The 27,339-nt window shown below is 38.5% G+C and overlaps 1 protein-coding gene across 1 annotated transcript in view; it reads right to left on the reverse strand.

The window, feature by feature from the left end:
• Positions 1–27,339, reverse strand: part of LOC132379570 (inositol polyphosphate-5-phosphatase A) — a 480,579-nt gene that overhangs the window by 227,822 nt on the left and 225,418 nt on the right. The window contains exons 3-4 of the mRNA XM_059947633.1: positions 21,888–21,988; positions 17,636–17,723 (exon numbers count right to left, since the gene is read on the reverse strand). Of these exons, the coding sequence (XP_059803616.1) occupies positions 17,636–17,723; positions 21,888–21,988 (189 nt within the window). The remainder of the gene's footprint in view (positions 1–17,635; positions 17,724–21,887; positions 21,989–27,339) is intronic.

Genomic DNA, 27,339 nt, shown 5'->3' on the forward strand with positions numbered 1-27,339 from the left:
AATATTTTAATTTTGTGGCAATACATAATATAGAAAAAAACTGAATTACAGCAAGTTTTTGTGTATGTGTGTGTGTGTGTGTGTGTGTGTGTGTGTGTGTGTGTACACACACCTTTCAAACATTCGCTTTGTGACAGCTTGCTATTATGAAAGACCTATATTAGTACCTGTTTTCGCTAACCAAAGAGGATTTTCACTTTTACAGAAAAAAAGACGCATGCTTTATACATGTGTTTACTCTGAAAGAGACTACCATGACCATGAAGCCTTGTGCGGGCAGTAGTGTGCACATGCATGTACGTGCGTATGTGTGTACGTGCCAATTTTTTTCTCCAAATTGTTTTTGGCTCGCTGTCTCCCGATTCTGATAAGTGAAACTACACTGTACATACAATATTTCTACTTTATATAGGCTGTATAGTTATCATCTCATTCCTGCTTTTACTACATGTTCGTGTTATTTTAGGTTTTATGTGTTATTTGGTATGATTTGGTAGGTTATCTTTTTGGGACTGGGAACGCTCAAAAATTCTTCCCATATAAATTAATGGTAATTGCTTCTTCACTTTACAACATTTCAGTTTACAAACTATTTCATAGGAATGCTCTACCTTCGGATAGTGGGGGAAACCTGTATGTTAAATTAAGTAAGTTTTTGTAAAATTAAATAAGTAAATGTGTTTGATTAAGCATTCTTTATTTGTTTAAATTATTCATTATGAGTAATGTGTAATAGTACATGAATGACATATGTCATCACACCACCACCATATTTTTATGTAACTCGCTAAAAGTAAAAATGAAGTTATACATTTTATTCCAGGCTCCATGTTTTTATTGAGATTAGTTTCCTGTTTTGGAGTTACCACCTAGCCCATTCAATCTCTCCTTATAAACAATGCACTCCATTCCAAGCAACATCCTTGTGATTCTCTCCATTCTTTCTAGAGCTGCCACATCCATAATATTCAGATGCAACCTGATCAACGTTTTCTACAGCTGCAACAAAACATACAAAAACTTAGATGTTATGCCTGGGCCTATGACGAGAAGCATGCTGAATGCCCTGTTCACTACCCTATCCACTTTCAGAAAGCTGGGATCTTGTACTCTAAGATTGCTTAGCAACACCCTACAGTCCTGATGTATCCTGTACATGTCCTATTAGCGTCTGACAACTCAAAAGGCATTACATCATATTTGTTTGGGTTATCTTCCATCTGCCATTGTGCCACCCAAGTTTCTAGCTGATCTGTAGATCTCTGTATCCTTTCATAACTTGCTTCTCTATCTTGCATTGCACCAATTTTTGTGCCATCAGCAAATTTACTAATAAGACCATATACTTTCACACACAAGTTGTTTATCAGACAAATGGCCCAAGCACCAACTCCCTGCAATGCATCACTAGTTACAGACTCCCAGACACAAAAGCATCCTCCAAGACGAGAAAATCTGCAGATGCTGGAAATCCAAGCACATACACAAATGTCCCGATGAAAGGTCTTGGCCTGAAACCCTGACTGTTTACTCTTTTCCACAGAAGCTGCCTGGTCTGCTGGGTTTCTCCAGCATTTGCGCGTGTGTGTTGGTTCAATTACTACCCTCTGCCTCCAATCAGTGAACCTATAACTACCTTCTGCCTCCTATCAATGAACCAATTACTACCCTTTGCCTCCTATCAATAAGCCAATTTTAGAGCCAGCTTGGAATATAATCTTTCCTACAAAATGCAATAAGCATATACAACAGTTTCATTTCTGTGTGACAGGAGAACACACACCATAGTACAATAGTCTCCATTTTATTATTTTGTACGTTATTATTATTGCACATTATTGCACCTTGGTAAATTATTATTGTGCATATCATTATAATGTACTTTATTATTACTATATTCATTGTTATTGCTAGATGTGTTATTAAATGTTGCTGCTGTAGTGAATAATTTCCCACTTGGGATCAAAGTTGTTAATATTATCATTATTATTATTATTATTATTATATACCATGAATCCCATGGACTCTGGCCTTCTGGACCAGTCTACCTGCAGGATTCTATCAAAGTCCATATAAGCCACTGGACTCCTACCACCCTGCTTTCATCATTTACCTCCTGAAAAAAGCTCAATTCAATTTGTAAAAAGATTTTGGGCTGCACAATACAATTGCCACACAGATCCTCATAGACTTGGGCCAAAATCCCAATTAATTTTAACTGTGATGTGAAATCAAAAAGGTTGTCAGTACACATTATCAAAGGGAATGGAGAGCTATTTTAACATGTCTATCAAAGCTCTTACAAAAGTGTTTGGTTATCCCTCATCAACTTCAAAAAGACGAAAGCAAAACATACTGGAGATGTTCCAGAGGATCAGGCAGATCTTGTCAAGCTCAAGTCAAAGTTAAAGTTTTTTTTTAATAATACAGGGCTATTGATCTGAACTGCAAACTCCTTTCCTCTCTACTGATACTGCCTTACCAACTAAACATTTCCAAGACTTTCTGTTTTCACTTAAGTGTTTTCATTTGACTTTTGAAAGGTGTGATTCAGTTATTCTCTCAGAAGCTTAAATAGAATTACCTATATTGTCTATTTTATCCCGTTTTACCCTCCTATCATGTCTTTTTCAGGTAGGTAAAATGAGAAAATTAAGCCAATCAAGTATGAATAGATTATAATAGATAAATGTCAAACACCTACAAATTAGGTGAAGCAAAATTGTGAACACAAAAGTCAGCATGTAGAGGAGTCACCAATATCTTGTCTAAACTAGGTGCTTCCGTCACAGTAAAAGTTATTATATCTGAATATACAACAACCTCATTTGGCACTCAGGTCAGTTATTAGATAAGGGGCCGATAGAGTCTGTCCTTGATACATAGAGAAAACAAAATGAATTAATTGTCTTTTTATCATTCTTCAGTCCCTTAGGCTTAAGTTGTGGATTTCCTCATTGACTAGAGATTATCTACAATAAAAATAACATATTCAATGTATCTGGAACCAGCATCAGTCCCAAATGGAAAGGGTTTATGATTCCATCAATTTGTTTGAAACTACTACATTCAAGTTCATTTGTGATCTAAATTATTTGTAAATACACCTTAAAAGACCAAAGATATTGAGCAGCAATAACAACAGAAGCATGAGTCTTCAACCTTAGTTCAGCCTGTGATTCAACTGGGTGAAAAAAAGATCTCAGGGTACTTCCATCATTTAGGAACTGTGTATCACATTGAAAACAACTTCATTAAGGTTAATAAAGGAGTTTTAACTGTGAAACAGCAAAGGCAACAGGTGTCAAAGGAGTTAAATGGCTTCCATACATACAGTAACACCCATAGGTCAGCCTTCAACGTCCCCTCCAACATTGCTGTTTCTAGCTGAACAATTGCTCCTTAAACAGTGCTGTGACTTGTTCATTTTATCAGTGTGATGTAGAAAATACCTCATCCTATTTAAAATGCACAAAAATAACAATAAAGCAAACTGTGTAGCAAATGTCAGCCTTGTATTTAATAGAGTAATGTCTTCTCATCAGTTACATGGGAAATAAAAACAGTCAAACTTAAATGTACAAAAAATTATGATGGAAGCTCTAAATAAAGTGAAGTAATGCAAGTTTATTGAGTACAGAATCAATCAATCAATGCACAAGTGGATTAACAACAACTCATCGACTCGTGAGAGATGATTTGCCGAAATATCAAGAAGATTGTGCAATTAAGGACTAAAAATGTTGTCTGCAACATTATGGGATGTAAATGATGAGAAATCAATTTGCAAGGGGGAAATAAAAGATGCACCTCCCTCCCCCAAATTCTGACAGGTTGCTTTATTTATTGTTAAACAACATTCCTGAAATGACCTGAAACTTCTGTTGGTGTTTATTTACTCTCAACACATCAAATGATCAATATTTTTAATTTGGGTTCAAGTTATTATTTTTCACATCACAGCTTCAGGAGCAAAGTAAAGTGGCTCATATTTTAGCGCTAAAAAGATCGATATGACAGTTTCACCTTCACTACAGACCCTGCCAGTTGACTGCAGCACATCATAATGTACAGTGGGTGATGTAGGTGCAGCCACGCTAGAATCACATCATTATCCAGACATGGAGCCAGACAGGAATGATTTAGCCCATCATGAAGCGCCTGATGCCCTTAGTAAACCAATCTCAGCTCTTACAGTTTATCAGACCTGTCTTTTATTGAGCAAAGCACAGACAGTTTCATAAAGAAGATTACGTCCCTCATCATAAATGCATCCAATTTTTGCTGAGCCAAGGAACATCTGTAAACTATAATTAATTTTCCATAAATTTCCAAACAAAATTATTCAAACCTGAAACCATGCCCTGAAATACACAGTTATAATTCATTTACTACGGTGGATTCATTGATCGCCATTCTGTATGTCTGTGCGTACAGGAAGAAGAATTACAGCCATAGCGTATTACTCTGTGACATCTACTTCATTTCAATGATTTGGAACTACTCTGCCTTTCCTTAGACAAAATGAAAGGCTGGATGGCTTATTCCATCTCAGTCACATTTTGTCTAAGCTGGAAATGCACTCAGAGTTTATGTTCGACATAAATTCAAGACACAATTCTCAATCAAAAATCTATCCTCTGTTCACAGGATCATGCCTCTTGGTTCAAAGAATCCAGCCGCTTTTACAGCAGTTGTGCTTTTAAAGAGTTTGCATAAAATGATTTGCTTTAATAAGCCATAGGTTGATGGAGACCATGCTTACAGCCAAGTCTTTTGTAGCTTATTAAAGAGAAGTTAATTATCCTTGATAATTGCAGTAATGATTTCTCAAGTGATACATTTAAAGGCCATGGGTAACTTTTTGGAGGAGATTAATATTGTGTTGATTATCGCCTAAAAAGAGCAGGAAAGTTAATAGAAAATGAGTTAAAGGAGTGATACAGTAAAGGTCAAATGTAAATGTTAAAGATACGGTTGTCAATGTGAATATCAAATAAACCAAATGTGCAGGAAGTTGACAGTCTCAATTAATATAAAATATGGTTGCACTTTATCTCAAGATTCTCCATCTGCCTTAGAAGCGAATACGGTTTTTGCTGAGCCATTTTCATCAAATTAATTTAATTCTGTAATGGGGCTTTTCTCACCGGCATCTCTTCTACAATCAAAATACAAAATGTTATGCTTGGTCAATTCCATGGAAGATTAATGTTGTAAAGATATTTTAACTATTACTTTATTGCATTTAAAAGAATAGTTCAAATGTATTTGTTTAATGTTTGAAAGCGTCAACAATGCAAAATGTAAGAAAGTGTCAAGTGGTGACCTGCTCTTCTACTCCAAGGCATGACATTGATGATCATTTAAAACAAGGCAGGATTTTCAACTCTCCTGCCTTCAAGGGCAGCCTAAATGAGAGGAACATAAATTGCACATTGCATCCCCTCCAACCCTGTCTGCACTGACGCTCAGGAATGTATTTTGTGGAAGGTTGGCTGATTGTTAGGAAAGCCACACCATAGCCCTTGGTTTGGATGCAGAGAACTTGGCACCTCCTGGTTCTACAGAGGCATACATTAAAAATCAGTTTAATTAAAAAAAACCTTTTATTGGTTTTCACTGCTCTCACTAATTACCATGGTAAACTCCCAACTAATGCAGACCTAAGGCTGCAGCACTCTTCAAAGGTTTAGCAAGTTATGTATTAATATGGAAGATGTTCAAGATCTTATTGGACACGGGCAGTGAAGTGTAGCACCTCCTTTAAAATGGTCTAGATGTAAGTGGTCAACTATGTGCCATGGAGTTTCCATGTAGCTGTGACAATTGACGATCATCGGTTTATATATAGGCTTCCAACCGATATCTGGTAAAAACTGGCCATGCAAAACACCTTGTACAATGGAACCCAATCAATTTTCACTTCCAAGGACACTTGTGTAAGCTGACAACTTGCTCCATTCATTGGAGTTAACCATTTTCCTATTCTCCTTTAGAAAATGCTTTACCTACTTGCTACAAAAGTAACATGTTACAAAATATATTAACAATAAATCAGGTTTTTTTTTACATTCTCTAGTGCTTTTGGTATAAATAATATGTTTTGGGTTTTTTTTTTGCTTTCATTCTCACCCCTCGAATGTCTGAATCTCTCCAAGTGAGTAGCCCACAAGCTCACATCAGTATTAGAGGTTGATAGTGTGTAGAACTGTTGAGCTGCATGGAGTATACAAGTCCGGTAGTCATATCTCAACTAAACATGATGTGTCTGTAACTGTTCCAGAAATGTCCCGACAATCAAGGTGGGAAATGAGATCCACATCACTCTTGCTAAAATTGCAATTGCAAGAAATGCTGATTTCAAATTAGATTTGCGGATTTTCTTTGCGGAATGTATAAAAAGATGCAAAAAAACTGATCTGGAAATTCTATTCATAGCACAGCAATAGCATGCACCCCTCATGTGAGCTGTATTTCAAACCCATGACCCTGCAATGACCTTCTTTGCACTTTGATTAAAAGCATTGAATTTGATTGGAAAACTGAATATGATAGTGGACTTATCACATCTATCACAGATGCTTGCAACTTCGCTTCTGGATTAACCAAGCTTTTGATATTCTAATGCATGAAAGTAACTGGACATGTGCAGTGGTAGAACATGGAACAGAACAGCACAGGAACAAGCCCTTCAGCCCACAATGTTGTGCCAAGCTAATTAAGCCAGTGACACCTAATCCCTTCTGCCTTCACATGGACTATATTCCTCCATTCTCTGTTGTGCAAATATAGGCAATGAACATCTGGACACCATTACCATGACAGTCGTACAAGGATACATTGCCTGCAGACCACTGAGATCTCATGCTTTTGAACTGTTTTCATCTACTGGAGAAGTACAATTCCCAGTTGACTCTCCCACCATGGGAAACATCCTTTCCACATCTACTATGTCTAGGCCTTTCAACATTCAAAAGGTTTCAATGAGATCCCCCTCTCATCCTTCTGAATTCCAGTGAGTACAGACCCAGAGCCATCAAACGTTCCTCGGATGATAACCCTTTCATTCCTGGAATCATCCTTGTGAACCTCCTCCGCACCCTCCACAATGCCAGCACATCTTTTCTAAGATGAGGGGCCCAAAACTCTTCACAATACTCAAGGGGAAGCCTCACCAGTGCCTTACAAATCTTCAGCAATACATCCTTGCTCTTGTATTTTAGACCTCTTGAAACCAGGTTTAGTTCTAATTTCCAAACTTTATCCTACCATCAGAGTGGCTAATGGGATAGAAACTTGCCTTCAATAGTAATGAGGCAGAATACCTGTGCATATTCTCTTCTGCCGTGGAAATTCAGTTCCATTCAGGGAAAGGTTTGTCACTGTGATGTGTATTCCACTGACTCAATTCTTAATCATTCCTCCTCACTTTTGTACCTTCATGCTGGCCTTGAATCAAAGATATAATCTGGCTTTGAGTGTCTTAAATTTTTAATTGAAATTTAGCTTTTGATCATTCTGCTTAAAGCTCTTCTTTATTCATTGTTTTTTATAGATATACTGCCTGTGAAGTTAATTAAGGATATTGAAATAAAGTCTTGTTGCAATTCTGTATGTAACTCTAACTGTTCCTACACAACCAGCAGGAAAATCAATTTGCTTAAAAGGGTCATCATCAGATTCTTGCACGAACTTTGTTTACAAATTATAATCAATTTCAAAGAGAACAGTACGAGTTTTTATGGATACACATATAGGAAGAAAATGGTTAAGGAAAATGTGGCAGGTCTAGAGTGTGGCTGGTGAGTTAATAATGTGAAGCAAAGCAATGGCAGATATATTTGGTAATTTTTTACATCATCCTTCACCTTGGAGTTATTGCAAACATTCTTAAGATAACAGATGGAGGTTTCAGATAACATGGAGGAACTTGTAAAAACCATAAGCATAAGGTATAATGTATTGGAGAGACTCACAGGGGTACAGATGAACAAATCACCAGGACCAAATGGCCTGCATTCAAGTGGACAAATCTGCAGAGATAGATGACCCATCGGTTGACAAAATCCAAAACTCACTGAATTCCGAGAGAACCAGAAGATTAGAAAATATCCAATCTGATACCTTTGGTCAAAACGGAAAGAATTCAGAAGGTGAGGAACTATAGATCAACTTGTTGGCATAAAGCTAGAGTTCATATTCAAAGAGGAGATTACTGATCGTTTCAGAAGGATAACTTCATCGAAATTGTTTAATAATAGGTAAATCATGTTTGGCAAATTTGTTTATATTGTTTTGAAGCTGTGACAGGGAGAGCTGATGAAGTATATTTAGATTTCCTAAAAGCATTTGACAAGGTGCCACGTAAGATCCTGGGGCATAACTTAAGATATTTGAGGAAGTGTGTAGCCCTGATTAAAAACTAGGTGGCACCTTAAAAACAAAGAGTTGGAAATATGGGTCCATCATTGGTAAAGCCCTCCACACCACTGAGCACATCTATGTGAAATGCTGTCACTGGAAAGCAGCATCCATCATCAGGGAAACCACCACCAAGGACAAAAAAGCTCTCTTCTCACTGCTGCCATCAGGTAGAAGGTACGGGACCCTCAGGACTCACACCACCAGGTTCATAAACAGTTACTACCTTTCATTCATCAGGCTCTGGAACCAAAGGGACTAACTTCACTCAACTTCACTTCCCCCATCACTGAAATATTCCCACAACCAAAGCACTCACTTTCAAGGACTCTTCAACCCATGTTCTCGATATTTATTACTTATTTATTATTATCTTTATTTCTTTCTTTTTGTATTTGCACAGCATGATGTCTTCTGCACTCTGGTTGAATGCCATAGTCCATTATGGCTATTATTCTATAAATGAATTGAGTATGCCCACAAGAAAATAAATCATAGGTTTGTAAACAGTGACAGATATGTACTTTGATAATAAATTTACGTTGAACTTTGAAATACATCCTTCTCAAGCTGGTGAGGTATAAATAATAGGGAATGGTTCTTGGCACTCAATTATTCACTATTTACAATAATAATCTGGAGGAGGTTTGCAGATGATACAAAGCAGATGAAAGGATATGTTGTGATGACAATACACTGATTCTGCAATAGGATATATATACATAGAGCATCTGGTGAAAACCTAATGAACAAAGTTTAATGTGGGGAAGTGTGAGGTCACACACCTCTCTAAGTGGGATTAGAAGGTTTTATCGATGTACATGAACAGAGACCGCAAATGAAAGAAGCTCTAGGTGTTCTCGTGCATGAATTACTAAAAGTAATCATGGAAGGTGCAACAGTTAATGAAGAAGGCAAATAGCATTTTCACCTTTATTGCACAAGGTTTGGAGTTTAATGCTAAGGGGGTTATATTAGAGTTGTACAGGGTGTTGGTAAGATCACATCTAGAATACTGTGCACAGTTTAGGTTCCCTCACCTGTAAAAAAGATAAGGAAGCACTGGAGCAGCAGAGGCAAAATGCTGAGGAAACTCAGCAGGTCAGGTAGCATCTATGGAGATGAATAAACAGTCGACTTTCTGAGCTGAGACCCTTCTTCAGGACCGGAAAGGAAGAGGGAAGATGCCAGAATAAAAAGGTGGGCGGAGGGGAAGATGGCGAGCTGGAAGATGATAGATGACAGGAAAAGTAAAGGGCTGGAGAAAAAGGAACCTAATGGGAGAGGAGAGTGGACCACGGGAGAAAGGGAAGAAGGAGGAGCACCAGGAGGAGGTGATAGGTAGGTGAGGAGAAGAGGTACGAGGCAGTGGAAATTGCCTGCTAATTCTTAGGATAAGGTACGTAATCGTCCTATTGACAAAGTCTAGACAGTAAGGAATTTGGAAGAATGAAAGGTAAACTTTGTCAAACAGAAAGATTCTAAAGGGCATAACAGAGTAGATGTCAAGATGTTTTCACAAGTCGGAGAGTCACAAAGAAGTGGGCATAGTTGCAAAATAAGCAGTTCGTCATTTAAAACAGAGATGACAAGAAATGTCTTAACTCAGTGGGTAGCAAATCTTCAGAATTCTCTGCTCCTAGGGCGGTGGACAAATATTTGAAAGATCAAGGAATTGAGGGTTGTGGGGAATTGGCACAGTAGAGGAGTCCTGCATAGATCAGCAAGGATCATATTGAATAGCACTGATCAAGCTTGGGGAGAAGTGGGGGGGGGAGGAGTGGTGACGTGTTTATGCTCCTATTTACATGCGTTCTTGTGTTCACGCTATATTGTTGGAATTTAGTTGCATAGTTAGCGTATTTGATTGTAAGCAGGATGGCTCGGTAGAGCAGTGGTTTGTATAAACTTATCACAGCAGCAGCCCAACTTCAATTCTGCCACTGACTGTAAGGTTGTACGTCCTCCCCATGACTGCACGGCTTTCTCCTGCGTGCTTCGGCTTCCTCCAAAGGTGTACCGGTTAGTAGAGACTAAACACAAGAGCGTCTGCAGATGCTGGAAATCCACAGCTACAAGCACAAAATGCAGGAGGAAGTTAGCAGGTTTGACAGCAGCTGCAAAGAGAAATGAACAATTGCCATTTCAGGCCGAGGCCCTTCGTCATGACTGGAAACGAAGCTCTGGCTTCTTCTCCCTTCCTTTCCACTCGTGATAATCAGGGCTTAGTAGGTTAATTGGTCACATGGGTGTAACTGGGTGGTGCAGGCTTGTTGGGCCAGAAGGGCCTGTTAACATGCTGCATCTCTAAAATAAAAGGAATAAAATAAATACTATTATGCTCAAGACCCTCTTCATCTAACCTCATTGTCTAACTTCCTGGCTCTATTCGCAGTTCTCTCAACATAATTACCATTGTCTTCCCTTCCTCGTCCTGTGCTGTCTGCTTCATTTGCATCTTTGGTCCTCTTCCTCATCTCATTCCCTTGGTGTGGTAAGTTTAAATACCATACAATGTGGGTCCTGTTACTTCAACATTTTTTTGAAGATCTCAGTTCAAAAGGATAATTAAAAATCACTTCAACCTATATCTAATGTTCTCGCACCTATCATTAAGGATCTGGAGGTTCGATTGATCACACAACTTTTCTGGAAACTTTCTGAAGTTACAAATGGAAAATGGAGCATCAAGAGGGAAAGGTAGCCCTTTCCTCCTTTATATGATCGTATCACTAAATTTCACCATATTAAAGCGACTTTTAAAGAATGGACATTGGGGACATTGTCCCATTTGCCAGTTTCATGGCTCACGTGAAACCTTTCAGAAACAGTGGATGTTGTATAGGGTTGCTTGCCTGATTGACTGCGATTTGATGTTGTATCACTAGGTATTGATTTTGGGGTTAGGGCCAGTGTTGTTGGGCAGTGGGGTGTTGGTACTGGCTAGTATGAACATAGCCAGTACTTGCTAGTGACACAATTCTGTTGGTGCTTGTTTTGCTCAACTGCTAATTTGAAAGACATTTAGCCATAGTTCAAGTAGATTTTGCTCTAGTTTTTATATAGTAACAAAGCTGCCTTCTGATTAACTTCAACTAAGAGCCCTTCTAAGACCATCGAAATCTTTCAGCCATCAGTCCTGACCTACAGGCAGTTTGGATATTTTTATTGCTACTATTTGTCTTTGACCTTTATTCAAATGTCAGTTAAATAAAGTTGTGTGCAAAGCTACATAGGCTGGGCACGATAGTCTAATCAATACAGCATTAAGACATGACCAACAAACAGTAATAAATTAATTAGTTACTATTAGCAAACAACTTTAAGCTATTTTTACATTAGATTGTGTTGAACACACAACTGTTAATAGTGTAATCTAACAACTCCCAATAATTAAGTTTGTAATTTATTCCACGTTACTTTGGTTTCATATTGACCTATTATGCATGACATTTCTTTTATCTGTAAAAATTAACAGTCCCTGGGATCTTATTCTGGGATGAAGACATTTACTCCAAAAGAGGGAATTCTGAGGCATGAAGCAAGCAGTGAAATATATGTCCTAGAAGGGGAAAAATCTCAGGGTGACAAACAAAAGATGCTCAGAGGCACAAATGGCTGTAACTTCTCTTCTCCAACTGAAAGATGTTGAAATTATATGAAATCTATAATCTGTAATTTATTGAGAGACGTAGTATTGATCACAGAAGAACAAACTGCTAATTAACATGAAGATCTAACTGAAACAGGCAACAAATAAAGCATTATCACCAAATCCAACAGACAAAGATTTTGGTGACCAACTGAGAGCACAAAAATAAAGGAGTTATTGATCACATTGAATTTATGGTGTAACAAAGCATATTTAACATAAGCAGACAAGCAAACACTGTTCTCAGTTTGGAATCAGTAAATTTAGCCAGAATTCATGTACTTCTTATTAGCTCATTTTCTGCTGCACAAATATGGCAAAACTATTTCTGTTCATTATCATTCTATCCTGAAAATGACAACAGCTTTAATTTTTCATAGCATATATTACACGTAAGTGCTATGCTGAAAACAGTGTTTATGTATTGTCCTGATCAAGGAGTCCTAATGAAATTTCTCAGCCCTATAAGTCGACTCTTTACTCTTTTTCGTAGATGCTGCCTGACCTGCTGAGTTCCTCCAGCACTTTATGTGGATTACTTCGGTACTGTGCTGATTCTAGCTTTCACTGATGCGATCAAGTAAGCCACAGAAGAGACGAGATTCCAAGGATTTACAAACTAGTATTATTGTGGAAAGCTCTAAAAACACCATCAACATGAGCTCTAAATTGTACGTCCTGAGTTGATATACTCCACTCTAAGAAACAAATTACTGTATTACTATTCTATTCTTCTCAAAACACTTCTTACAACTCTTGCCTTTTTAATGCTCATTTCAGGTATTTAAAATTGTACTTTAAACTTTAAACAATTGCACAGATTCTACTTTAAACAACTGAGCATGTTCCAATCTTTTTTGCAGTTTGTATAATAGAATCAGACAGCACTTCAGTACAGAAACAGGCCATTTGGCCCACCTAGTCCATACTGAACAGTTATTCTGCCTATTCCCATTGACCTACACCTGGACTATAGCCCTCCATATCGCTCCCGTCCAAGTACATATTTTTTCTTAAATGTTGAAATCAAACCTGTACCACCACTCCTGCCAGCAGCTTGTTCCACACTCAGCCTCCGAGTGACGAAGTTATGTTTAACAATTTATTCACGTTTCTTGTCCTGCCGGCTTAATGCTGGACTCCAGTTGAGATGACATCTGAGAGCCATAGTTCTAGGAATAGAGAAGCTCCCACCACAGATACTGACAGATCCTTTCTTCCCGGCTGTAATGAGCTCACCATAGAGCCAAGCTGTGGTCACTTTACAAAGAGAAGGATATGTTTGGAATTCTGTTTACTTATCGACTCATTAAGGCGAGAGATGTCAGGGCTGAAAGATTAAATTCTGTTAAACTTCTGTTAAGGGATGGCACCAAAGCACTGGCAGATCAACAGCAGGAAGAAGGTGCTCCTTCCATTCTGCTCCAATGAAGTGATTTAAGAACAATACAAGAATGTGCCACCTGCACTGCAGTACTGTACTAGTTTAATATTGACAACACATGCCTAACTGAAGCAGTGCTCAGTAATGTATTAGGCACATCTACTCAGAATGGAATTGAAACCACAAACCCTATTTCCTTCGGTTCTTTATGACCACAGTTTGAATTGGATTGAACTGCAGAGGTCGTGATGAGACCTCTTGGCTCAAATCCCAAAAATCCAACCTGTTGCTGATTTGCAGTTACCACCTCTAAAATTAATTATTATGCATATTGACTTGAGGAGAAATGTGACTCCTTTCCATGCACACATCATCAATAACTCTACGGTTAGCACTGTTTCAACAATCAGGTTTGCTGGGCATCATTCTTTTGCAGGACCTCGAGTCGGAGAACCATATCTCCTTCATTGACAAAAAGGCTCAACAGAGGATGTACTTCTTGTGGTAAATACATGTGTTAGAACAGCTAATACATTCAAATGTATATGGAAAATAAAGTTGATCCTTGATCCTTAATCATTGTGGTAAAAACAAATTAGAAAATGCACATGAATTCCCGTCCATTGTAAGAAGAGCAAATTTATGTCTTACTATGTGTTTATAAACTCTGCATAATCAGCGTGAGGCTACTTGAGTAAAACATGCCTGGAGGTTAAAATATTGCAGTTTTCATGCAAAATTTGAAGGTGTACAAACTGAAAAAATAATGATCCAGATAATTAGAACCCTTCACTGCTGTTAGACAACAGAATTTAATGCAGTCACCAGAAACCAGCTCGTTGGAAACAAGAAAAACATTTCTCAAAAACTGAGAAAGAATCATGGATTTCTAAACAATAAACAATGGAATTTGAATTGTTCAGATTCTGAATCACCTAATTACACGGAAGCAGAATGAACTCCACAAGTACCGCAAAACATTGCAATAGTAAGAACCAAATAAAACCAGCTGTTTTCATTTACACCAATTTATGTCATGCTTCCTTGCCTTTGTTTAAAAGAAAACTCTGGCATCATTAATATGTATACTGAAGTCAGAAACCGCATCATTTAATATTCTCTTTCTTGATTATTCAAATGCAGTCCCTGCTTTTTTCATTACCCTCATTCCAGCTGTTTTACTCCAGTTCCAATGGAACTCCTGCTGTTCAGTGACACCTAGTGTCAGAACCTGGTATAATTAATCAGTATAAATTCCAGAGTTTTCAGGTATTCACCAGTCTGAAGAACTACCTACCTAAAACAAAATTGAGCACTTATTGCATGAGATTAACTGCACAACTATATGCCAAGGTGAATTTTTCCACACTTTTTCAACACTACTTATTAGAATATGCATGCACTCCCTTCAATCCAGGCACTGAAATTGATTCAGGGCGGTTCAGTAAGATGCTATTAAAATGCAAAAGTGACCATGGGACTGAGGGGCAACTGGAAGGGGCTGAACAAATTAAGCAGCATGGGGAAAAAGCAGCAGAGTTTAAGGGAGTGAAGCAACAATGGTGGAGTAAAGCATAAACACGAGGAAATCTGCAGATGCTGGAAGTCTGAGCAACACACACAAAATGCTGGAGGAACTCAGCAGGTCAGGCAGAATCTATGGAAAGGAATAAAAAGTTGAAGTTTCTTTAGGACAAAGTAGCAAGATGGCCAAAACTCCCTTCAAGCAAAATTAACTTGATAATTTAGCAGGTATTAGATCCCATAGGTCATTAAATAGGCAAGCCAGTTGGAAGCATAGACTCTGCCGGGCAGATACCTTCTGTTGAGAGTCAATACCTGTTCATCTGCCACAATGAACTTTTTCAAACCCAATTTGACATCTGTAAGAACATCATCACATTTCTTGGCTTGCGTTCTTATTTGCTGTCATTTTGCTTGTGACAGAGTGCAGTCAAAGTTCAACATTTCAGATTTGCTTGCCGACCTATACAATCGCTGATGAAATAGTTTTATACAAATCACAGAAAAGGGGAGAAATAGTCAATGTACAGAATCACGAGAAAACCAAGTGTCCATGATGGCTAGACACCTGTCTGTCTGATTATCTACTGTGAAGTCTCCTTTCAAAATTACCACTACAGACATGTGACTGTCTAAACACAGCTTTGAAATACTTACACACAATGTGTCGACTCTTTCCTTTCTTAGCTTGTAATGCTAGAGAATGAACTTAACTTTTCACTTCTGCAGGACTGAACATGGATATTTACAAATTTTTACGATTTGGTGCATCTGTTTCTATCAATCATGAAGCAGTTTAAAATACTGCTCACCATTACACTTCCATGCATGGTTTAGTTTGAATAATAAAAGTGGAGAAAGATATAGCTTTTCAATAAGTACAGTGAGCTGTAGGTGGCAATCACTAACCAAATTCCACGAGCATCATTATCGTTAGTTTGGTTTAGATTAGTGATGTATGTTTATCAGAAAGCAACACTGAGCAAACATTTGCTGCGATGCTCTTCAAAGTACAATCAGGTATGAAAATTGGCAGCAAATGAGTAGGAAGAACTTCTTTGAAAGGGCTTTTTAAGGAGTATTGATATCTGTTACTGTAAGCTAGACTAATTGATCTAATGTATGAAGTTTTTTGGCTACAAAAAACAAAGTTAAGTTTTCTCACATTACTGACACAAGAGTCTCTGGGTAACTTTCACTTCTTGAGTGAGGATTTACTGATTATTCTAAACCATCAAGGAACCACTATACAAGCTAATTGTCTGTTAGAATCCTTCAAAAATCATTCGACGCCTTTCCTATCATAAATTCGTTTGATGAATTGAAATCCAAATTTGTTGTACATTACCACCACTATCAATATTTTCCTCCAACAAGAATTCCGGGTATCACATTGTGCAGTATCTCTCTCTGGATCTCTCAACAAAAATCCAAAATTAAATAAATCCAATCTACTAGGAATGTCACAGATATCATTTGTGCAAATCCAAACAAATGGGCAATTAAGTTTTTCTATGTGATAAAGAGTAAATCATCAATCAAATTTATTACAAACTCATTTCTAGTTAAATCAGCAGTATTAAGCATCACCTCAAGTTACTGCAAGTTCCAGGACAGAGGGAGGAAAAAACTTGTTCTTTGTAAGTCACAAACTATCCTCTGCCAATTATATTTCTGTGATTTCTGTGATCCACACTGTTAACCAAAATTCTATCCAACTCCCATGAAAGACACTCATGTTACTAGAATTTACTAATCCACTTAAAGCATTTAAATCCATGTTTCAACAAAAAAAAAGACAATTGCCTTACAGTATGTGCAAGATTAATACCAATAAATCTTCAGAGTCTTATGCAACTTCATCTTGGAAGTTGCAAATTTGTTCTTACAGTGCTAAGGGTGGGCTAGAATTATTGCTATATCATCTGATCCCCAACAATAATAAATCATTTAATGAAGTCAGTAAAACAATCTCATTTTAGTATCTGAATTACATCAAAAAGTTTATGCTTTTACTTTGCATTAGAAATGCTTGACCTAATATATAATGAAGGCATACACTCAGTGGCCACCTTATTAGGTAGAGGAGTGAAATACAGTGTGGTCTTCTGCTGCTGTAGCCCATCTACCTCAAGGTTTGACGTGTTGTACATTCAGAGATGCTCTTTTAAACACCATTGTTGTAATGTGTGGTTATTTGAGTTACTGTCGCCTTCCAGTCAGTTTGAACCAGTCTAGCCAGTCTCCTCTGACCCCTCTCTTTAGCAAACCTCACAGGACTTCCACTCACTGGATGTTATTTTTGTTTTCGTACCATTCTCAGTAAACTCTAGAGTCTGTTGTGCATGAAAATCCCAGGAGATCAGCGGCTTCTGAGATACTCAAACCACTCCGTCTGTCACCAACGATCATTCCAAAGTCAAAATCACTTATATTTCTTCCCCATTATGGCATCTGGTCTGAACAACAACTGAACCTCTTGACCATATCTGCATCCTGTTATGCACTGAGTTGCTGCCATGTGATTGGATGATTAGAAATGTTCATTAATGAGCAGGTGTACTGGTGTACCTAATAAAGTCGTCACTGAGTGCATATTCTAATATTGTGCTTCCTTCAATTCCAAGATTAACATAAAGAAGATATCTTACCGTAAAATGTTCAGGTGATTTATAATTTTCATCCAAGTATACTCGTGCTCTGTTATATTCTTTCATTTCATCACTCGATAGCAGTTCTCTACAATAAGAGAAGGAAAATGTTTTCCATGGGATTTTTAGGATAGGTCTGTTTTTTGCTACTGTAACTACAAAATTTCTTGTCTTTTAATTCTTGAACATATTCAGTAATTCATCATCCATCTCTCTCCAAAGCAAAATTCCAAAGAAGAACAGAAATTCCTTCTCCTACACACCTTAAAAGGGCAACTCTTAATCCAGAATTTGCTCCCTGATTTTAAACTTACCAAAGAGAATACTACCTTTATTCCTAATTATGTTATTTTAAAATAGTGTCCTGTCACATATGGGCCTTGTTGAAAGGTTTACTTGAATAAGATTGTTACTGTAGAGTTTTATAAACCGTCCTTCTGTAGGCATGTTTGGTTCGGTAGAAAACACTGAACATGGGGAAACGTTTTGATCATTTTAATTGAATACCCAATTAAAGGTGGAAAACTGTTGTACAGCAAAAACTCTGAAGTGATTAAATCAAATGCCTTCATAAATGTATCTTGATATGTGTAGTCTTTACATGTTGATTGAATTGTGAAAGATTTGATCAAAGGTAGCTGATCAACAATGTGAAGGTACGCTATTCTCAACCACATTGGGGGTGGTTTCATTTTGTAAGCTGCTGCCTGGACAGCCCAACTATCTCCATGAGTTGAAAGGCTCCCATTTATACTGAAGTGTATTCCAAAAACATCAAAGCAAGCAAAAGATGCTTGTGTCAACTATAATTTTAAAATTCTGTTTAACAATCCTTTTCCCATGACAGCATAGTGGTTAGCCTGACGCTAATGCAGCTCAGGACATTCCAAAGTTCAGAGTTCAATTCTGGAGCCTCTGGACTTCCTCCCTGTAGCGTGCATGGGTTTTCCCCTGCAACTCCCGTTTCCCCCCACAGTCCAAAGACTGGGTAGGTTAATTGCTCATTGTAAACTGTCTGGTGATTAGATTCAACTCCCAACAAAGTATAATTCCTGTATAAAGTATAAGTAGAGAGATAGATAGATAAATATGTTAAAGGCTAATTAAGGACAAAGATCAGGTGTCCTCCCCAAGCTAGTCTACATGTGTGGGCTGAGCACCTGAACTGGTTGGCAAATTGAACTGATGACAAGGGATCAAATTCCCGATGGAATCAAATTATTTAAAATTATAGCGAACAATTAATAGACATTTTGAGTATGACACTCATCATTTGTTACTGATAAGAAGCTCAGTGTTCAATACAGAATTAAAAGAGTTTCTGCTCTGGACTTCCAATTCTAAATTTCTGAAAATGAAGATGATAGATGTGGCGATAGGAATGTGAGCTCTAAAGAAGACATAAAAGCTCCGCTTTCTTGGACACAAATGCACACCTAAGCTCAAACCAGCAGGGGGAGATACTTCCAGTAATATCCGGAACAAACTTTGCAAATGTATGTCTGTGCCAGCAGAGGGAGCCCTGCTCTTGGTTAGGATGTAATCTGCAATATTTTCACGTTAGAATTTAGAATACTTCTTCCTTAACTGCTACAATACAGCGTACATTTTTAAAATGTGTTATTTTAACAGTGAACCTGCCATGGGTTAAAAAAGGACATTAGTTAATAATTTTTCATAAATTAAATGAATTTGCAAAATAGAGACAAATCAATTTTAATATTAGTGGGTTTGAAGTCAACCACTTTAATTCAAAATAAACAGAACTTTCTAAATGGTTAAGAAGTTAGAAACAATGGGGGATCTAAAGAGAAATACGATCCAAAAGGTCTTTTAGAATGTCAAATGATGAAGGGCATCGTCAAGCTGAAAATTAGCTCTCGTTCTCGGCCCACAGATACAGACTGAACTGCCAATTTTCCAGCATTTAGATTTTCAGAATCTGCTGTGTTTTGATTTCCAATCATTCTCATTGCTGACAAATGTATTTAGAGGGACAGCAGCACATGGTAAGAAGCTCTGGACACCACTCCTCGTCACTCTGCTGTGGGAGTGGGAGAGAATGTGCCATTGATTTATCTGAATTATATCTAGGCCCCATCGATTGATTTGGGAACAGACGGAAAAATACAGATTTCCTGGAATTTGGAAAGGTAAAGAATGATTTGATCGATATCTAACACACACAATGATTCAAGAACAGCTTCCTTCCCTCTGCCATCCAATTTCTAAATGGACACTGAACCCAAGAACTGCTACCACAAATTTAACAAATTTCACGACATATGCTGGTGATATTAAACCTGACTCTGATTCAGACAATCAAGAAACTAAGGGAAATGAGGAAATTATGTTTGCTTATTGTGGGATCTAGAAGATGTTTGAGAACTAGAAGGTATAATCCAGAGGGAAGTTTGGGGAGAACACAAAGGGAGTTTGAGGCTGTCTACAAGAAGGGTCAGAGCCGTCTCTATTTCGTGAAGAGACTGAGGTCCTTTAACATCTGCTGGACGATGCTGAGGATTTTCTATGAGTCTGTGGTGGCCAGTGTTATCATGTTTGCTGTTGTGTGCTGGGGCAGCAGGCTGAGGGTAGCAGACACCAACAGAATCAACAAACTCATTCGTAAGGCCAGTGATGTTGTGGGGGTGGAACTGGACTCTCTGATGGTGGTGTCTGAAAAGAGGATGCTGTTCAAGTTGCATGCCATCTTGGACAATGACTCCCATCCACTCCATAATGCACTGGCTAGGCACAGGAGTACGTTCAGCCAGAGACTCATTCCACTGAGATGCAACACTGAGCGTCATAGGAAGTCATTCCTGCCTGCGGCCATCAAACTTTACAACTCCTCCCTCAGAGTGTCAGACACCCTGAGCCAATAGACTGGTCCTGGACTTATTTCCACTTGGCATGATTAACTTATTATTATTTAATTAGTTATGGTTTTATATTGCTATATTTCTATTCTATTCTTGGTTGGTGCGGCTGTAACGAAACCCAATTTCCCCCGGGATCAATAAAGTATGTCTGTCTGTCTGTATACAACAAAGTTGGTGGAAAGATTTAACACTCTGCTAAAAAATCAATTGGAATTGAATCAACTGTAAATTCCAATCATGAGGATTAGAAACGTGGAAGTTATTACTTGAAATCAATGCCTGGAATATAGCTCCCTCCAAAAGAACCAATGAGAACACATTTCAGCCAACCCAGTCATCCCCGAAGTTAAATCAAGACCAACACTATAAAATATTGTTGAGTTAGAACTGTCAATCAATGAAGACAGGAAATGTTATACTATTGTACTTAAAATGTGGTATCTTTCTTCATGGACAAATAAATTGTTAATTTAATTTTTTTATTATTGACCTTAATATGAACCATCAGATCATTGCCCAGTTTAGTTTCTCACTTGTGTTTAAATAACTCAAAGCAAAACACAAAATCCTGGAAGATCTCCACAAGTCAGGCAGCATCAATGGAAGGGATTAAACAACTAAAATTTCAGGACATGACTGTTCATTAGGACTGAAACGTCAACTGTTTATTCATCTCCATGGATGCTGCTTAACGTGTCGAGTTCCTCTAGAGTTTTGTTTGTGCTGCTTTGGATTTTCAGCATCTGCAGAATCTCCTTTGTTGGAAATAACTCAAGACTGTTGTTCTTAATTCATTCTTATAAGATTCATGCCTCATGGAAACTAGATATTACAAACATATATGAAGCTTAAAGAAGAACTGTGGTATAATGCTGTTAGATCTGTTTGCAGTGACCTTCAGATTCTGTTAAGAATTAAGGTTCGCTCACCAGTCATAACAATGTTGTTTTCCACCTTACCTTATAGAGTGTACAAAATGATCAAGTCAAGTCAAGTCAAGTCACTTTTATTGTCATTTCAACCATAACTGCTTGTACAGTACATAGTAAAAATGAGACAATGTTTTTCAGGACCATGGTGTTACATGACACAGTACAAAAAAACTAGACTGAACTACGTAAAAAACAGCACAAAGAAAGCTACACTAGACTATAGACCTACACAGGACTGTATAAAATGCACAAAAACAGTGCAGGCATTACTGATGAATGGAAATATGAAACAAGTCAATGAAGATTGGCTAACAACAGTTGCAATTTAACATAGCACCTCAGTAATCTAATGAGTCTTAAATTCCCATGTTTTCACCTTGTTAGTAATAAAGGCCCAAGTATTCATACTGCTGAGAGTTAGGCAAACACAATACTTACTTCACAAACTTATCAACATGGGACATTGAGGCTTCATAATTCTTCCCTCCAACTTCTTGGCAATGCAATGCAATAAAATGAGGCTTGTGTGTGTGCACGGTCTGTAAAGAAATAGAAAAATATATTGTCACCACTGCAGCTAAAAGAGTTCAATGAAATACCAAAGCAATACACCCAAAATGTGTGAACTCGGCAAGTCAGGCAGCATCTATGGAATTGAATAAATAGTTGATGTTTCAGGCCGAGACTCTTCTTCAAGTCTGGCTAAAAAATAAAGCTTTTGATACAGGGGTAATGTTAAGAGAGAAGCAAACGAAAATTAATTTGCTAGGTTTTGCAGAAGTATAAGGCATTTATATATTGTGTGCGCGCGCGCGCGTGTGTGTGTGTATACATACATATATATCACTAGGGTGCCCAAGACTTTTGCATGGTACTGTAATAACTTTATGTATTGCACTGTACCGCTGCCACAAAAAAAAACAAATTTCATGACGTATGTGAATGATGGTAAACCTGATTCTGATTTTAGTCTCTATTGTGGACAGAGAGTGGGAAGGGGGCAGTGAGAGAGGAATCGTGGTTGGGAAAGGGGGAAGGGAGAGTGGAGGGAGCAGGAAGCACCAAAGAGACATTTTGTAGTGATCAGTAAATCAATTGTTTGGAATCAAATTACCTTGCCTGGTGTCTCAGGGTTGGGTGTGTCTGCACCCGCACCCCCCCCCCCAACCTCTGGCACTCCTTCTCTAACACCGATCTCACACCCTTCCCTTGTTGCTACCCCTTCAACACTCCCAGATTCTGCTTTTGCCAGATTTATAAACTCGCTCTCTGCTCCACATTGACAAATATAGTACTGTGCAAAAGTCTTAGGCACCCTAGCTATATGTATGTGTCCAGGACTTTTGCACAGTACTGTATGTATGTCCTTGGATTTATCAATTGCGCTGGAAAGAAGATATAAGGTCTTCATTGCCAATCAATCTGCGTCACTGCCGAAAATGGGAGTGGTTTTCGAAGGTGCAGCACTTTATTCCGGCTGGGTTCTCGAGCCAGTTTTTCTATCAGTCTCTGAACTGGAGGTGTTGCACCCCAAGAGTTATATTGCCTAGGAGCGACCTGGTTGGTCTACACACAGTTGCCACAGAGGGCTAGCTGCTTCACTGTTTGTGCAGCTCTCTGATTCAGTTGGCTCTGAGAAGTGGTTGGAGTGGTGGTTTATGAACAGCACACCTCTCAATGTATGTGCCCTTCAGTACCAGTAGGAATGAGGTTATCTCACTGTTCACAGCAGAAGCTGAAAAGCACTTTGATAATTACTCATCACAGACTAATTCAAATCAACATGCTGGGACATATTGAAAAACTATTTTCGTTTCCTGCCTTCTTTTAGAAAGAGTAATTACAGCTTAAAAGGGAGCTGTTCTCTCAATACTGATAATTAAGTGAAAAGTCAGAAAGTAGGATAGAAGCAAATGGAACACTGAGAACCCAATTAACTTGACATTAATGCATTTCTTGGAGGTGAAACAACAACTGCCAGAAATAAAGTCACTGTAGATGCTGGGAGTCTGAAACAAGGAATGCTGGAGGTACTCAGAGAATGACACTAAAGAGAGAAACAGAACTGATGGACCTGGAACTTTAATTCAATTTCTGACTCCACAGATACTGCTTGACCTGTTGAGTATTTACAACATTTTCTGTTTTCATTTCAAACTTCTGTTAAAAGGTCTATTATCCTTAGAGTCATGGAAAAGTACAGCACAGAAACAGGCCCTTTGGCCCATCTAGCACATACCGATGCATTTAAACAGCCTACTCCCATCGACCTTCACTTGGACCATAACCCACCATACCCCCACCACCAAACTTCTCTTAAATGTTGAGATTGAGCTTGCATGCACTACTTGTGCTGCAGCTCATTCCACACTCTCACGACCCTCTGAGTTTCCTCTCATGTTCTCCTTAAACTTCTCACCTTTCACCTTGAACCCATGACCTCTAGTTGTAGCCCCACCCAATCTCAGTGAAAACAGATTCCACTTCATGCATCTTTAAGTACGGACCTGTTTGTATTATTTACTATGCTCTTTGGTTCTGCATATTATTTAATTTATAAGTAAGCCTAACCAAGCAGCTTCGACCTGCATGCAAATGACTGGGGAGCTGCCATTTGTCTCCTTTACATGGGATGTGAGCATATCCCGCAAATTCCCCCTTTGTTGATTCCCAAGGTGATGGGTAAATCTGTTAAAAGATGCACATGTTGTCCTATGCACATTTTGAATGTGATTACAAGGAACATAGGTACTTCTGGAAGTTTCCATCTACTTCTAAACAGAAGTGTTGTAGGAAACAAACTTATTGTAGAAGAATCACCTCTGGCGGTAAGAACCAGCATGTCAGATTTCTACGTTGGTAATAAGCCCTGAATAAGTCAACAGTGGCTAGATCTAAAAAAATAATATGTATCTAAGGCATCAATGTTCTGTGATTATTCATTACAGCCTTTTCGAAGTGCCTCACAATTTTCCACTTTCCATTATCACTCAATCACAGACCACAACCATCACCATTTTCTCTTCTTGTATTCTAACTCTTTCTGATTCTGCCCCTGCACCTTCTTGAAAAATGTACTTCAGTGACAAAGACAGAACTTCCTTTCAGTTTAAACACCTTGGAAAACATTGGTGTGGGACTGAACTATCTGTGGAAGAGTTTAAAATATACTGTATAACTCAGGACAATTATACTCTGACTAGGCAGTAGGAGATCGAATTTTAGTTATTGAATCTTTCTCAATATGATAGACTAGAATGATATATAAACTACTGTGCAAAAGTCTTAGGCACACATATATAGCTAGGGTCCCAAAACTTTTGCAAAGTACTGTATTGTCAATGTGGAGCAAAAAGCAAGTGTGTAAATCTGGCAGGAGCAAGAGATGTTAGGGCTGTCGAGGGTGGAGCATCACAGGAGTGTGTGGGACAGGTAGCAGAGAAGGAAGGCCAGGGGCAAGAGGTGGCATGGGTGCAAACACACCCAACCCTGACACAACAGACAAGGTCACTTGATTCCAAACAAATCATTATTGATCATTACAGAAGATCCCTCTGGTGCTTCCCATTCCCTCCCCTCTCCCTTCCCCCTTTCCCAACCATTATTCCCCGCTCCCTGTACTCTTCCCATTCTCAGTCCGCAATAGAGGCCCATATCAGAATCAGGTTTATCATCACTCATATATGTCATGAAATTTGTTATTTTTGTAGCAGCAGTACAGTGTAATACATAAAATTACTACAGTACTATGCAAAAGTCTTAGGTACCCTACTATACATATGCTAAGACTTTAGTGCAGTACTGTAGATCCAAAGGTGCCATTCATTTTACTGCTACATTGTAAGATTTGTTTCCCCCTTTGTAGCCGAACACACACGAAATACTATAGAAAGGAATAAAGAGTCAATGTTTCGGTTTGAGATCCTGTTTAGGGCTGAGATCCTTCATCGGCCCAAAATGCCGACTGCACTCTTTTTCATAAATTAATCATGTATTACGTTCTAGAGGGGTGAAGGGGTGACAGATCAAAGAGAGTGGGCATGATAGAATGGAGACCAAGAAAGACACAAATGATGATAGCGCCAACTGGGTGGTGGTGAAGATACAATTAACAAACCTTCACCACTTCCCTCAGTAGGTATCAGTACCACAATTTTATTCAGTCTCCCTTTTCCAGGTGGAATTGCTCACTTAGAGCGATGTGCACTGTGCCGTCAGCCATCTCCAAATGGCACCTGTCTATCTATTTATCTGTATAGAAATGTACGTACAAGTTGCAGCCTGGTGTAAATTTTGATCTTTGTTGACCTTGACCCTCAACAGTGGACCTGCCCAGAGTTGCATGCACAGTCCCCTGCTCTACTCCCAGTATACCCATGACAATGGGTGGGGACCATCATCAGAGATCCCCACCACCCAGGTTGTGCTGTCTTCTTGATGCTACCATCAGGTAGAAGATATAAGACCCTCAGGACTCGAACCACCAGGTTCAAGAACCATTACTACCGCTCAACTATCAGGCTCTTGAATAAAAGGGGATAACTAAACTCACTTGCCCCATCATTGAAATGTTCCCACAACCGATATCTTACTTCAAGGAGTCTTTATCTCACTACTTCACATTCCTGGTATTTATTGCGATTTATTTATTGCAGTTTGGTGTCTTCCACACTCTGGTCAATCTCTCATTGATCCTGTTTTAGTTACAATTCTGAAGATTTGCTGAGTATGCCCACAAGAAAATGAATCTCAGGGATGTATATGCTGACTTTATGTACTTTGATTATAACATTTATTTGAATTTTGACATTGTGCCAAAGAAGGTACCAACTCGAGCTTCTTGTTCATCAATAGCACCACTGTTGTAAGCTAAGTCAATGACAACGATTAGATGAAATACAGGAAAGAGGTTGTGAACTTTTTGTCATAGTGTCAGAACAACATCAGCAAAATGAAAGAGCTTGTTGTTGCTCAAAGGAGGTACAGGGGGAACGCAACCCTAACCACAGCAATAGAGCTACTACAGAATTGGTCTAAAGCTCCAAGTGCCTAAGCATCCATATCCCCAGCATCCTCCCCAATCCCTCCATGCTGCTGTGGTGACGGTGAAAGCACTTCATCCTATGTACTTTCTTAGAAGCATTCGAGAAGCTTTGGCTTGTCCACGAGGATTCTCCTGAACTTCTCCAGATGCACTAATAACGTTGTCAAGGGTGCCCTTCATTCCCCCTTCCTCTCTTCTACTTCTGAGGAGAAGATATTGGAGCATGAAAGCCCAGGTAACCAGACTCAAAATTGGCTATGAAACTTCGGAACCAATCAACTCTTGCATATCTCCTCCCTGGTGAGGCTGCCATGCTCTACGATCCTTAGTTCTACATCTTCAAGTAATGTACTTTCAGCATTTTCTTTAGCAAGACTGCAGCTTGAACTACTATGCATCATTCTGTTGTTTGCGCTGTTGCTTTATTAGTTGTTATATTTTCTTTTACTGTGCACTTCACATGCACAAAGAATTTCATTGCATCCTGGTGTATATGACAATAAGCCTAATCTGAATCTTTTGACCAAATTTAAGAAATCAACTTTCACTTTAGGGATTTCTCATATACACAAAATGGAAGAAGATTGAGCTAAATAAACATAGCATCATCCAGTAAATCCTATGGGAAAAGCATAGACAATAATATTCATTTTGATACCATGAACATTTTGGTTCCTTAAAGTTGTTACAGCTGGGGGTGGTAATGGGTACTAACTCCCCCTACCTATTAAATGCTCCCAATAGCTTGTGTCCTCAAATAGCCTCTCACAACTACGTCCAGCTCTTGGCCTTCATATGTGACTTAGCTACTAAGCCCGGGGGAACCATTTCTACTGACAAGAGAAG

The sequence above is a fragment of the Hypanus sabinus genome, chromosome 22 (genome assembly GCF_030144855.1).
Source record: "Hypanus sabinus isolate sHypSab1 chromosome 22, sHypSab1.hap1, whole genome shotgun sequence".
Lineage (NCBI taxonomy): Eukaryota > Metazoa > Chordata > Chondrichthyes > Myliobatiformes > Dasyatidae > Hypanus > Hypanus sabinus.